General features: G+C 38.3%; 1 protein-coding gene across 5 annotated transcripts in view; it reads left to right on the forward strand.

The window, feature by feature from the left end:
• The first annotated feature begins 1,269 nt into the window (after positions 1-1,269).
• LOC144653125 (centriole and centriolar satellite protein OFD1-like) overlaps positions 1,270-13,584 on the forward strand; it is a 104,861-nt gene continuing 92,546 nt past the window's right edge. For 3 of the 5 annotated variants that reach the window (XR_013570681.1, XM_078513042.1, XM_078513045.1), the window contains exons 1-3: positions 1,270-1,401; positions 7,301-7,504; positions 9,768-9,836. Coding sequence is in view for 4 of the 5 variants with exons in the window: in XM_078513042.1 (XP_078369168.1) it covers positions 1,276-1,401; positions 7,301-7,504; positions 9,768-9,836 (399 nt within the window). In the remaining variant the exon portion in view is untranslated. Of the gene's footprint in view, positions 1,402-3,439; positions 3,491-7,300; positions 7,505-9,765; positions 9,837-13,584 lie in introns of those variants that run through there. The other 2 variants (XM_078513043.1, XM_078513044.1) reach the window with 2 other exon arrangements.

A 13,584-nucleotide genomic window follows, 5' to 3' on the forward strand; every position in this document is an offset into this window, starting at 1 on the left:
ACGATGTTCAATGGAAGTTTCCTCGTCCAGCAGTATTTAACAAGGCGGCTTCTTTTTTAAAATTTGGCGCTAGAAGATAGATAGCTAGATGTATATTAGATAGGTAGGTAGGTAGGTAGGTAGGTAGGTAGGTAGGTAGGTAGGTAGGTAGGTAGGTAGGTAGGTTATTGGTAGGTAGGGAGGTAGATAGTAAGAAACTGATAGAAAAACCCTTACCTTTTTACTTATATCGAGAATTTTTTTTATGTATACATATTTAGAGCGCTAATTCCACAGAGGTGTACCTTCCTATTATTCTCTTATATATATACCATAATAATTCGATTTAGCGCCCGGGGCGCTTATTTACTTTTGGCACCTCAAGGGAGGGCGCTTATTCGAGACAGGGCGCTTATTTAATTTTTTGAGAAACATTCCTTAAGTTCAAAACAAAACTTTCAAAAATATCAAACTAACTAACAATAACAGAAACTGTAACAGTAACAAATTGTTGAAAGTTCAGTTACTTTTAAAAGAATTGTTCATTTTAGCAGTAAATACCCATGTTCATGAATTATTATTTATCTATTCGACGTCGATGACTTCAGTAGGGGCAGTTATCCACAGTAGGGTGCTTATTAGAATAGGGGGGCTTATATAAGAATGGGGGCGCTTATTAGAATGGAGGCGCTTATTGGAATAGGGGCACTTATTGACAAAAACACATTGGAAAGGGGGGCACTTTTTAGGAAGGGGGCGCTGATTGGAAAGGAGGGCACTTAATCGAATCATTAAGGACAAGGTACATAAGACTTCAACTCACTGACGAGCCGTCGAACCACTTCAGTTATACTTATACTTCTTCAAAAATGGCCCTGTATAAGCTTACTGTAGTTGCTCCAAAACTTATATTACTCATTTACACTGCCCATTGCAAGTCATTCTATGGTGATCATTTTTCGGAAATACATGAAACGTGAGGTCTTTTTTATTATCCGACCGATTATTACACAGTGCTGCAGCACAGCATTTATGTTATGTATTTCTTGCTGCACGATTTGCACCCACAGTAACTGTACGTAACCTGCGATCAGGCTTCCGTTGACTACACCGCCGCGAAAATATAACGCCTGATCGCAGGTTTATACAGTAACTGCATTAACTGCACCAGAAGCATATAACTTCTGCTGCACAGCATCCACCATCTTTACTTGTCTTTTACTTGGTGGCCAGCTGGCCTCGCTTTCATGTTACTTCCGGACAGCTGGCGCACTGGGAACGAGAGTCATCGAGTCAATGCCGCCATGTTTGAAAACGGATCGAGTCGAGTCGACAACAGACATGGCGGAACTGTCGTCCGATGAGTTTAGAAAGAGCCTTTTCACAACTTTTCGAAGTCGTGGCGTGTTAGAAGCTCTGAAGGTAAGCTCGTCAAATTTAAAGTAAGTTGCACTAATATAGGTGGTTATCACCGAGTAATCCTGATTAATCTTAAGCTTATATAATGTAAGACTGCTATAAAGCTAAGCTTTGGAGCAACTGCACATGACAACAGACGTAAGCTTACACAGGGTCTTTTTTGAAGAAGTATAACTTAAGTGGCTCGACGGCTTGTCAGTTAAACTGCAGAATACCCTGCTACATCGAGCCCTTTACTGAAAATAGGTGGCTCTGTAAGTTTTATTTTTCGCTGGTTATGCGGTACACCGTACGCAGTGAGTAATAAATGCAAGACTGGAAGTTATCTTTTTTCTCTGGCTACACGGTACATGGTACCAAGTCAGTAATGAATGCAAGAGTATAAGTTGTCTTTGTCGCTGGCTACGCGGTACGCAGAATGCAGTGGTCTTGATGTTTGTCATAGCTTAGCGCTCTTGTTTCGGCTCATGGATTAAAGAACAAGTTACTTTAACGCAAACCCCAGCAAGGTATATATTTTCTTAAAGCTTATGAATTGTAGATTATGGAGATATATTTATTTTAATTTAAAATATTAATGACGTACCAAGGCTCATAAATCCAGACAGATTTGAGCGGGAAAAGGCGATTAGCATCGCTATTTGTTCTTTGCACATTTCTCTAAGAAAATTTGTCGGGGAATAATTGATTACCTTATTATAGGAAATTAACGCTTGTGTTAATTAAGGTATTTGAAATTAACGCGACTTAAATTAACGCGAATTGAAGGAAAAATTACTTCTCAGTAAAGGAAATTAACGCGACGTACACAACAGGAACATGTTTATTTCAACACTTGTAGGCGTATAATCTTAAACGAAAACAATGTTCGTGGTACTTTTCCCACTTTGAGCGTTCTTCACAGTTTCAATGATAGTGGCAGATAAAATTATGCTTTTTCCTTGGAGTCAAGAACATCTGGACTGTAACGAAAAATTGGGGCCAAATAATGAAAATTAACGTCATGGAAATTAACGCTACACTAAATTAACGGCGTGGAAATTAACGTTAACAAAAATTAACGCGACTTAAATTAACGCGAAAGTTTGAAATTCGCGTTAATTTCATGACGCGTTAATTTCCTATAATAAGGTACTTGTCTGGTTTGTTTTTGAAACGCAGTTAAAGTTTAAGGGCCTGTTTACATGGAAGGCGGGTGCCCTGGCTAACCGAGTTACCTGGCTAACCGAGCTACCCTGGGCAAGCCAACTTTTCATACATTTCTTTAGAGAACGCATCAAAGCGTTTACATGCAAGATGGGAAACCCGCCTTGCCGCGGCACTCGGTCTGCTTGCCCGGGGCACCCTTCTAGGTGGGATAGCTTTTTGCCATGTAAACGGTTATGCCCGGGCTACCCCGGCTTGCCGGGATAAGTCTTTGCGCGTGTTCTTAAATTAAATTTTAAGTTAACGGCATAAAAAGTATAAATTCTAGACTCAAACAGTGCTATTTGACCAAAATTAGATCAAATTAGTTTTATCTGTAGACTGGAAAATTTTTCTTTGAGCAACAGCTAATTAATTCGAAATTTTCGTAGGAATGATTATGATCCTAACTCACGAAACAACAAATTTAATTTAAATTTGGCGGCCAAAGACTGTTGAATTTCGATTGAATTCCCCCATAAATGGACGTACTAAAGTTCTAAGAGCTTGCACATCAAAATAAAATAGGTTTGAACATGACTAGCTTTTATTATTTAGTAAAAAGTCATATAATTTTTCTTTAATCATTTGGAGCTACATGGTTTTCCCACGCTGTGACACATCTTTGCTGTGAAAATACAGGTTTGCTGAGTTTTAAAGCGCTTATTTCGATCAAAATACAAAAATAATTCACGATAAAAGTAGCGGTAGCTTGATCAATATGGAGTGTCATTTTAGACTGGATGCAGATTTTCTAAAACAGCTACCGTGTGCCTACGGAAGTTATATCCTTTTGATAATTGTCACGAATGAAGTTTGCATTGATCATTCGCATTCTTCGCTCTCAGATCCTGAGATGCGTTCTCGCTACATTGTGCTTCAGGCTAAAGAAGAACTATTTCAACGTGTGAGTAGTTTTGTGAAAGATTTTGTTACTATGCTGAAAGGAATTTTAGCTAGGAAACATTCAACGGAAAATAAATTTGTGCTGATATTTTATGTTTTGTGCGAAATGTGTTTACGGGGTTGTCATGGCAAAAAAATCCATTTTCCGATTCTTTGTTTCTATGGGGGCAAAGTATCAGTGTGATCTAAGATCAATAATCCAATTTTGGATTTTCCCAAAGAAACGGACCCTAGCTTGAGTCTAGCTGAGATCACTCACTACAGCAAAACATTACAAAATGATTTCATGCTGCAGTCGCTTTGTTGTAATTGAATTTACATTATCATTAAAGTGCCTATGAAGTAAAAATTAATTGATGCTTATTAGAAAGACTTTTACAAATAAAAAAAAATGGCGTTTACCATTTTGAAAGATCTTCTTTTGTTTAGCAGATATTCAAGTTTTTGTGTTATGCAAATGAGGAAAGTGATGACGTCATAAATTGTTCCACAAAAAGATGGATCACAAAATCAAGGTTATCTCTGAAAATATAAGAGTAATATTTTTTAAACTTGGCATCGATGGAGACCTTCCTCAAGGTGCAAGATGGCTCATACTATGATGTAACCATGGCAACCCTCTTGGTTCCAGTCTCTTTCTGACATATTAACCAAATCCATTTATGTGAGCCTTTAAAGTGGGACAAAGAGTTTGGCTTGGAACACACATGATGCCCATATTACCCAAACTCTCCTCATAGCTTTTTGGGAGTGGATCATCTTTTGTTAAGCAAAAACTGGGGATGTCAGTATTAATTAAAATGGGTATTTGCAGCAAAACTGTTGCCATGGCAAGGACATGACAGGTGTCATTTTGTGTCTATTGTGGTGTACATTAGTGGTGCCAAGTTTGAAGACCACAGCTCAAATATTCCAAGAGATATTCTTGATTCAGTGCTTCATCTTTTTTGGAACAATTAATGATGTCATCACTTTCTTCATTGCATAATACAAAAATGTAAATATCTCTAAAACGAAAAAAGATATTGCAAAAAGGAAAACGCCATTCTTCTTTATTTTGAAAAGCCTTTAAAACGAGACGCTAGGAGAGCGTTCACTCCGGCCCTGGAAGTGACATAGGGGTGGAGGATTAGGGAGGGGATTGGGTACGTATCAGAACTCCCGGGTATAAGAGGCTAAAATAAAACATAAAATACAATAAAGAATAAAGAAAAGCTGCCTAGATAAAACTAGGAATGTAGACGTGGTTTTACAGTGTGAAGACTTAAATGCAAACAAATAAACAAAATGACCAGTAAACTTAGACAAATACAGTGGAACCCCAATATATAAACGATGTACCAAGTGTTCTGATCCATCTCGCTTGAGATGACCCCGAAAGCGTCCTGAGCTTTGAAGAAGGTCCGAAGCGATTCACCAGCAGTGTAACCATTAAACTAAATTTCTTATTTGGTGAAAAAGAAAGCTTTTACAACACTAGCGAGTGAAAATTCCGAAAACCTCGTGTAGCTAGTACAGACTATAATATATGCTAAGAGCGCTGTCCAATAGAAAAGTGAGAAAAGGTCACGTGTGTAAACAAGGTACAAAGAGTAACGCAATAAGTCACGTAACAAGGCTAAACTGAAAAATACTGAAATAATGTTGTTAAAATGGGACAGCACACCAAGGGACTGGCAAAACCATGTCGTTATATCGGGGAATCGTTAAAGGTCTTAAACCGGGATTTCGTACAACTGTAGTAAGGACTCGCTAATAAAGACCTTGTCAAAATATGAAACCATCTAAATGTGGTACTTCTTGGTGCAGAAAAGCATTTTAGTGGGAGTTATTTACAAATCACGGAAGCATTGCGTGACCACCAAATAGTGGCTGCGAAAGAGACTAGAATATTGTTTACACAACTCTGAAAACTACGTGGTTCCTTCCAAAAACTGAATTGGTAATACTTTCTACGCTCTTCATTTACTTAACTATTAATGAAACTACTCATTTGCATTCTTCTCATTTGGGCTTCTGGAATATTTATTTTTGCATCAATTCCTTCAGTAACTGTACAAAAGACTTTGGCCTTTTCCCTCCAGACACTTTAGGAAAGGCCAAGCCCCCATTCTCCATTCCCAACGACTGCTTGGCAGTTTCGTCACTGTTAATAAGCTTGTCATGGTCTGTGGACTCCACCCGTGTCGGATCAACCGATTCGAGTCGATCCGCTGACATTTCTACCCCCTTCATGACGTTATGGTAAGCTTTTTATAAGTATCTCGCGAAATGATTTCCGGTTGACTGGTTGACTCCACCCGTGTTAGATCGACAGGATCGAGTCGATCTGCCGGCATTTCTACCCCATTTGTAAGGTACATTTGTAAGATAATACATGTAGTCGAGACCTCCATCTTCACTGGCCTTAATGATGCCCTTCGCAAAATGAAAAAGATCAGATCACTTTTCTGAGTCAGTGTGTGCTACAGAAATTGAAATCCAACAGGTTACCTAAATCAAATCCTAACCAGTAAAACAACATTCAAAGCAAATTACAAAGCTTGTGGGTTTTTTAAGCTTAACCATAAACATGTACACATTGTTTAGTATATTTTGTTTTTGTGTCCTGGGCACAACTAAGGTGATTCCCTAGTATTGCATTGCGCATCCTTACTGCGCAGAATTTTACGCAGTAATAGCGCATACACGTAAACAAAATGCCAGTTTTTTCTATGCGGCTTGGCTCGCGCGAGAGAGAAATCATCGTTTTTTCTTAAACGAGTTCGGTGACCTATCACTTTTTTCTCTTAGTTCGAAAGTAGTGATCAAATTCTTCTTTATATATAATCTGGTTAACTATCTCATCATAAGAGTTTTGTTTTGTTCTGTGCTTTTGTTTAATTCCATCCATGCTTCAAGGCATTCTTTATAAAAGTCTGGGAGGTATGTCGGGAGGATATATACGAGTGTCAAAATTACAATGAAGAAGAAACTTTCTTCCTACTTGCCTTAAAAATGTATCGGGAATGTTCTTCCAAGTGCTATTGTAGTCTTCCATGTACTTCTTTGAACAAATTACTCTCTGGGCAGAAATCATAGACTGAATGTCTTACATTTTTAGACCCCCGTTATTAATGTCGTTAATAAGTGCAGATCTTTTAAGTTTAACTTAATCTTTACCTTTCTAAGTAAATCCACACAAAAGTTTGTTGATTTTTGCAATAAGGTCTTGATCTACAGGGATTAAGGTCACCTTATTCATAAATTTTGGTCTGAAGAATGTTTTAACAATTTGAATTCTACCCAAACAACGTAAGGCCACTCCACTTCCACATGTTAACTGTTTTTTGGACAGACTTCAAGAACATATCAAAATTTGCTTCTTCCTTGCTGGTTTGTGATAATTAAAATATACCCCCAAGATCTTATAATCAATTTCTGTGCTTTATGAGAGAAATCTTTTTGAGACAGCTGCTGTGAATCTTTTCGCAAAAACCTCGGTTTTTGGTTGTTCACATGAAGACCATGCAGAATGTTCTGAAAAAAGTTTAAGAGTGGCAAAAAGCTGTCATGTCATATCATCTAACAACTTAACTTTTTTTTATAACTTTATCTCTTCACCTAGATGTCTAAAACTTGGATGTTATTATTTTGATGAATATATGAAAGAGATCACAGCTGTAATCATTTGTGGGTTGATTAACATTTTAATAAAAACTCCTTGGCGTCAACCCCAATAAAAACTCATACATTGTAGAAATTAATTTTGAAATTTTATTAAGGCATTTTTAGGTATGTTACAATAAAAATGTTATAAATGTTTTCTTAGTCTCAGCTTAGAAATCGTCTCGTAACAGAACTTCAGGAGACTGCAGACCAGGATGGATTGACAGCATCTTGTGACCACACTGGTCTTACAGAGAAGTTATGTCAACTTACAGCAAACAGCCTTGTTGCTGACCATTTAAAGAGGTGTAAATATGATTATTCTTTATCTGTCTTCCTACCAGAGAGTGGTTTGCAAGAAAAAAAGGTAAATTGGATATTTGGCCATAAAAGAAATGTTTAGAAGATTTGTATAAGAAACATTGGGTTAAAGGGTGTTGCTCTTCAGTAACCTTCTCAATATTTTTGATAGATAGAAGTCTTTTCAGGCATTTAAGACTTGTATCCTACCTTACCAAGGGAGGGTGAGGTGGGGGAGGCTATTGTAGCACATCTCTGTGAACCAGAAAGCTATCCCAACAAGAGCTAAGGTTTCATTTTTATGGTGGTATAAGCTAAGGTTTCCCATGCTGGATAAGTCAATGTGTAGAGGCCTGACAAACTTCTCCCAGAGGCTAAAAGAATTGGCATAGCTAGGCTAACAACTCTTATCTATAAAGTCGGGCTTAAAGGATAATGCAAAATACAATGCAACCAATCAGTTAAAAGTATGATGTTTTATGTTTCACGTTTATTTGCCTTATTTTACTTTCAGTTACTAGACGTTCTTAGAACTGTAGCATTATATTTTGTTTGTTTGTAACATGATTTTTTTCAAACATGTCAACATCAATGGTAGTTGTTTTACTTTCAGTAATAAAACCAATTGAAAGTCTTGGTGTAAAAAGAGGGTTAGCGAATTTAGCTAACATTGAACACTGTCAAGACAGCTCTAAATTTTGAGTACTGCAGGTTTGTTTACGTGTGTTAAACATTGTCCTGTATTTTTCTGCTGTTTTTTTGCTTTGTTTTCGAGATATAACACGTGCAAATATAACAGCTTTTGTTGGTGCCGTTCTTTGATAAAAGATAAACAAACAAAACCTTTTCTTCATCAGAACAATGAACCCAGTGAAGGTTAGCCTGCGGATAGCTTTGAGTGCAGTTTGCTCAAGCAGTTAGCTTTTACTCCAGTCTGCTTGCCATTAGCTGTCATTTGTTGTTTGGAGCAACACTATTTTAATACTGTAATGCTCTATAAGTAGTTAGTACAACACTCTACTTCTGTGACATGTTCACTATTGATCCAATTTAATGAATGCGACATAAACATAGCAGACCCTGTAAAAAATTACATTCCACTCCTTTCCCACCATTACATCTTACTTTTGCTTTCAGTTAAGTGCCATTTGCCCTCACGTCTCCAATCCTTACTGTACGTCATCACATTGCACACACTACAAAAGCCCTCAAAATGAAGATAAGATCTTGTGCATTTCTTGGTTTTGCATGCGTGTATGAATTATCAATGACTTTTTAATGAGGCACCGGAAATTTTTGACATTAAAGGTCTGCCCCCCAACTCTCCAAAAATGTTTATAAGTCTGAAACCAGGTGACCTCTCAGCAAGTTTGTCACCACAGCACCCAAGGGGACACTGCAAAACTCCCACTAACAGAGTTCCCAACAAGAAACCTGCCTTAGACTTTCTGCCTTAATCCATATTCCTTTGTCAGACAACTTTTACCTCAAGCACCTAAACAGCGCTATTGTGTAAAACAAAGGTCAGAACACCCCTCATTTCTTTGTGAAATGCTGTTGACTTGGAGGCATCCAGACTTAATGATGTCCTTCAACCACTTCTTGTGCTCACACTAACAGCATTTTTTTTATTTAAAGTTGCCATCTTGTTCAACTCTCTCAAACCTAACACATCACCTCTCGGTCACAACAGGCGCTAGGGTATCCAGTCCTTTTTTACTCCGTCTAATGCAAATCAACATGACAACATGGCTGCTGCATGCTAGGATCGAGCAAACACAGGTTTGAAATGCTTTCTGCCTGCTCGTGACACTTAAGAAAATATTACAAGGAAAAATTTGCATGGGATATGTCGAAAAACTCACACTGCTGGCTGTCTGTGGACAATGTAAGCTGCCAAAAAAAATTTTGGTTATGTTATTTCTGAAAAACGAAGCAAAGACCAGTGAAGTAAAATACAGGGCAATGTTTAACATACGTAAACAAACCTGCATGTGAAATTTGGAGTGAAACTCAGTGGCTTTCTATTTCACTGATTGTATTTATTTAATGCCCCAGGGTGTACTCCACGTACATCACACACACTGCAGATAAAATTATACCAAAGAAATCTTTGCCAATAAAGTTATCTAGACACCAGTCAAGACAAGCCGACAACAATCATAGGCAGAATCGAAGATCTTTGGCATAACCCCAGTATGTAATATTATTGTAGCCTGGCAAAATATACCCCCAGTCAGGAACTAACCCCTTGAACTATTTACAGCAACAAATTTCTTCAGGCTCAGTATACAATCAGTATATCTGACTACAATGTGATATTTGTTTAGTTACTCACGATAAAAGATGTTCTCCTACTATTAAAGATTCCTGCAGATTCTCTATTCTACAAACATATGGTATGTTAATTTGTTCTTTATGTTTTTATTCCTGGTGTTATAATTAATGCATATTTTTAATGTTTTTAATGTTAATGTTAATTGTTTAAAAGTTTTGTTGATGTTTGGTGATGATGACTTTTCTTTCCTAGGCCATGAGCTTGTCTCATGTTCTGAATTGACATTATTTCTTTCACAGGAGGGGCTTTTAAGGTTGTGTCTTCTGATTCACTCAGTACCAGTCATTTTTCATCAGCCACTTGATGTTGGTGATGACAGGTGTTGCTTGGTGGTTTATTTAAACATTTGAGTAGTGTGTATAGGATTTAATGAATACCACCTCAAGTAGTTTCATTTTTCGCAGGGGCTATTTATTTATATAACACTTTTTTCACCAATAAAACCTAAAAAATCGCCCTTCTCGAAGCGCCAAAAGCCGTTGAATGCATAATGGCCATTACTTAGCATAATGGCCGCAAGCGAGTAAGTTCAAAACGATTGTAAATTGGTTTGTCTGTGTCCAGCTGAATGTGAAAACAAAGAAACGGCATCTTATGAAAGAAAATACCTATCAAAAGATGGAAAAACATTTAAAAAATCGCCAAGTTTTTGGTCTTATAAAGATTATATTTGTGAAGCATGTAAGAATTCTTTTACACAACTTCATTCACTCAAACAGCATCAAAAATTTCATTGCAAAAACCTTCAAACAGAAAAAATGACAAAAGATCAATGTCCAAAATGCGAAAAAGAAGTTTCTAAGACAACCATTTTTAGACATTTAAAAAACAGTTGCCCACGAATAAACGAGGTGAATCAGAAATGCAATTGAAGGTTTGCTACTCTTGAGTAAACTAGAATGGGACGAGGGAGAAGGGGAGAACTTAACTTGAATGTAAAGAAAAACTTGAAAAGATCTTGTGGAAAAGCGTTTACAATCTACAAAAAAACTGTAGAAAATGAAAAACAAATAACAATCTTTTTAACAGACGAGCTGATTGAAAAATTAAAAAAATTAGACAGCAGTGTTGTTGCAAACGTTTTAACAAGCTGAACAAGACTTGCACCAAAGGCGCTCCAGTGTTCGTGACGTTGCGGAAAAACAGTAAGCCATTGTTTCCCCTGGGTCAATTGCGTGGGAAAACCCCTTGACGTAATTTAATTATTTTTTTTTATGTAAAATATTTCAAGACGACAACAACTCAATCGGGGGGTGATTTATTCTGTTTTGCTTCTTCCATCGCCTCAACGACTTGATATGTTATTCTTCTGACATTTTTCTGCCAAGCAGGCTTAAAAAGTTCAGTGAAAATAAAGAAAATCGCATGGAACACAGCGATCATTTTAAAACTCTTTGTATGTGTTTTGCGAGTTATGATTTATTCAACAACAATATTCAATTTGACAAGATTTGTTTTGAATGGACTGCTTTGCTTTTTACTTTCTTTTGGAAGTGTGCCCTTACGAATTGAATTCCATAACCCTCTTTCTCATTAAGAACGCTCTGAAACTCAACATCTGTTATTTTGCCGTCAACAAGAGATTTTGAAAGAATGCGATTAACGGTATCCAACTTTGACATGGCAAGAGCCATGATTTTGCAGTGCTTAATAAGCTTGGGCTCGAGTTTTTTGTAAAAACCGGTTAACACTGCAGCGCTGGCACCGAACGTAGCAGCGACGATGCCAATCGGAATGGCCGCAGGTAAGCCAATCCCTGTTATCGCAGCACCCACCCCCCCCCCCCTGCCAAAAGGGCACCAGAAACGCCACCAGCAATGAAGCAAGCGTAGTTGATAATGGTTTTGGTTCGCTTGTATTTTTTTGCAACCAGTCTATAGTGGTCAACTTCATCGCTTAAATAATTCAAAACTTCCAGCAGCAAGAAAGATCGCTGTAACTGTCACGCCATTTTTTTGAAAATTTCTTTGATCCTCTCACGAAGTGGAAGCGCCCTTTCTCTTTCCGCAATCTGCGTTTGCAAACGCCCAAGCTCCTCGGTTCTTTCTGCAACTCTGTCTTCAGCCGCTTGTTTTTCTCATGGTGAGGCATTTTCATCTTTAATAATGTTTTTGTCTTCCTCGTTTTGGCGCTTGAGCTCATCTTCTTGCTCTTTTAGATCATCCAACGCTCTTGTATCGTTGAGCCTTTCTTGCAAAGTGTTTCTTTCGCTCTCTTTGGCAGCGAGGCTTGCCCTTAGTTGGTCGACTCGTGTTTGTTCTTTCGCTTTCTGCTTCGCTTTTTTTTCAAGAGCAGCAACTTCTTTTTTTGCGTTTTCAAAATCTGTTTGATAGTTTTTATCTGTTGCTGCAGCTCGCGCAATTCTGATTCATTTTCAACATTTGACCCAAGTTGATCCATCTTGGCTTGAGCTCGCTCGATTCTTATTCTAAGATCTCGCACTTCTTGGGCGGCTTTTTCTTTTTGCGTGCCAATTCTTTCTGCCTGTTGTAGTTAAATTTCAGCTTCTCTTAAGCTTTGTCGGGTTTCTCGTATTTCTTCATTGTCTTGAGCAATCAGCGATTCAGCTTCTGGCCCAAGGGGGGCTTTGAACTTGTCTGTGAATTTTTTGAGAAGGCCAGTTCCGTCTTTTTTGAAAATTTCAGTCTCGCCACCTTTTGAGCCAAAGGATACAATTGTAGTTTCATTGCCACTCTTTTTGCTAAAACCTATTGGGCCTAATTTTGCGAAGTTCACTTTGGGGAATTTTCTTTTGATAAAATCTTTAGCTTTGTCAATCATTGCCGGTTTGTCATCTTGATGAATAAAGCTTTCCAACAAAGGTGTTTCATCGTAGGATGTTTCTGGCAGCCAGCTCTGTTCGTGCTGCATTGTTTGCATTTCATGTTGTTCACCATGATGGTATGGTGTGGATGCCCCCCGGGCAGAAATCCCCAGGTTGTGTCGACCTCTTGTTCATCAATATTATCATTATTGTCTTTTTTGTCAAGTTCTTGGTCCAAATCAGGGTCCTCGTGTCCAAAATAACCACCACCTTCCGCAATCACGTAATTTATATATATTTTCAAATTAAACTTTTCAATTTAACAATAAAGGTTATCGAGTGATGGCTGCTGTTCAAGAAAACCTTCGACTGGGACGCACGGAGAAAATCCTCGGTGCACTGAAAGCCAAGCACGCTGCAAAACGAATCACTTGACCGCACAGAAGCCAATCCAGAGGAAACGCTGTATGTTTCAGTGCTAAAGCTGAACGAAAACGAGGTCATTGTGCCTGGCTCGCTGGCGCTGCGCTTCAACATCAACTTGAGCGGAGGCCATGCCAACAACTTTCTGGTTGACAACGTCAGCCGAGCTCTAGTCGACAAGTTTGTTGTAAAGTACGAAGGCACCGTCGTGCAGGACACGGTTGGCTATGACATCTATAAAATATTTGAGGATTTTTTCCTTTTGCAGGAGGAGTGCGATGACAGGGTGCCAGAGGGCATTCATAGCGAGGACCTCAACAAAATTCGCTCAAATGCTGGCGATAAGAAAACTTCAGGAGTCGAAGCAGAAAAAAAGCTGAATGAGCTATATGGTAATCAATACCGCATCCGTCTGGAGCACCAAATTTTAACTGACCACGGTGCATTTTATCCTCAGGCTCTATTCAATGATCTTGTGTTCGAACTGAAGCTCGCGGCAGCCAAACATGTGGTCAGAGGCTCAGATATGACAAAACTGAAATACAAGTTGACAAACATCCAGCTGGAGTACGAGATGATAAGAAGCAAGGAAATCGCAGAAGAGGCGTTCAGCGCTTATTTG

Source organism: Oculina patagonica, chromosome 5 (assembly GCF_052425735.1).
Source record: "Oculina patagonica isolate OP01 chromosome 5, crgOcupat, whole genome shotgun sequence".
NCBI classification, from domain to species: Eukaryota; Metazoa; Cnidaria; class Anthozoa; order Scleractinia; family Oculinidae; genus Oculina; species Oculina patagonica.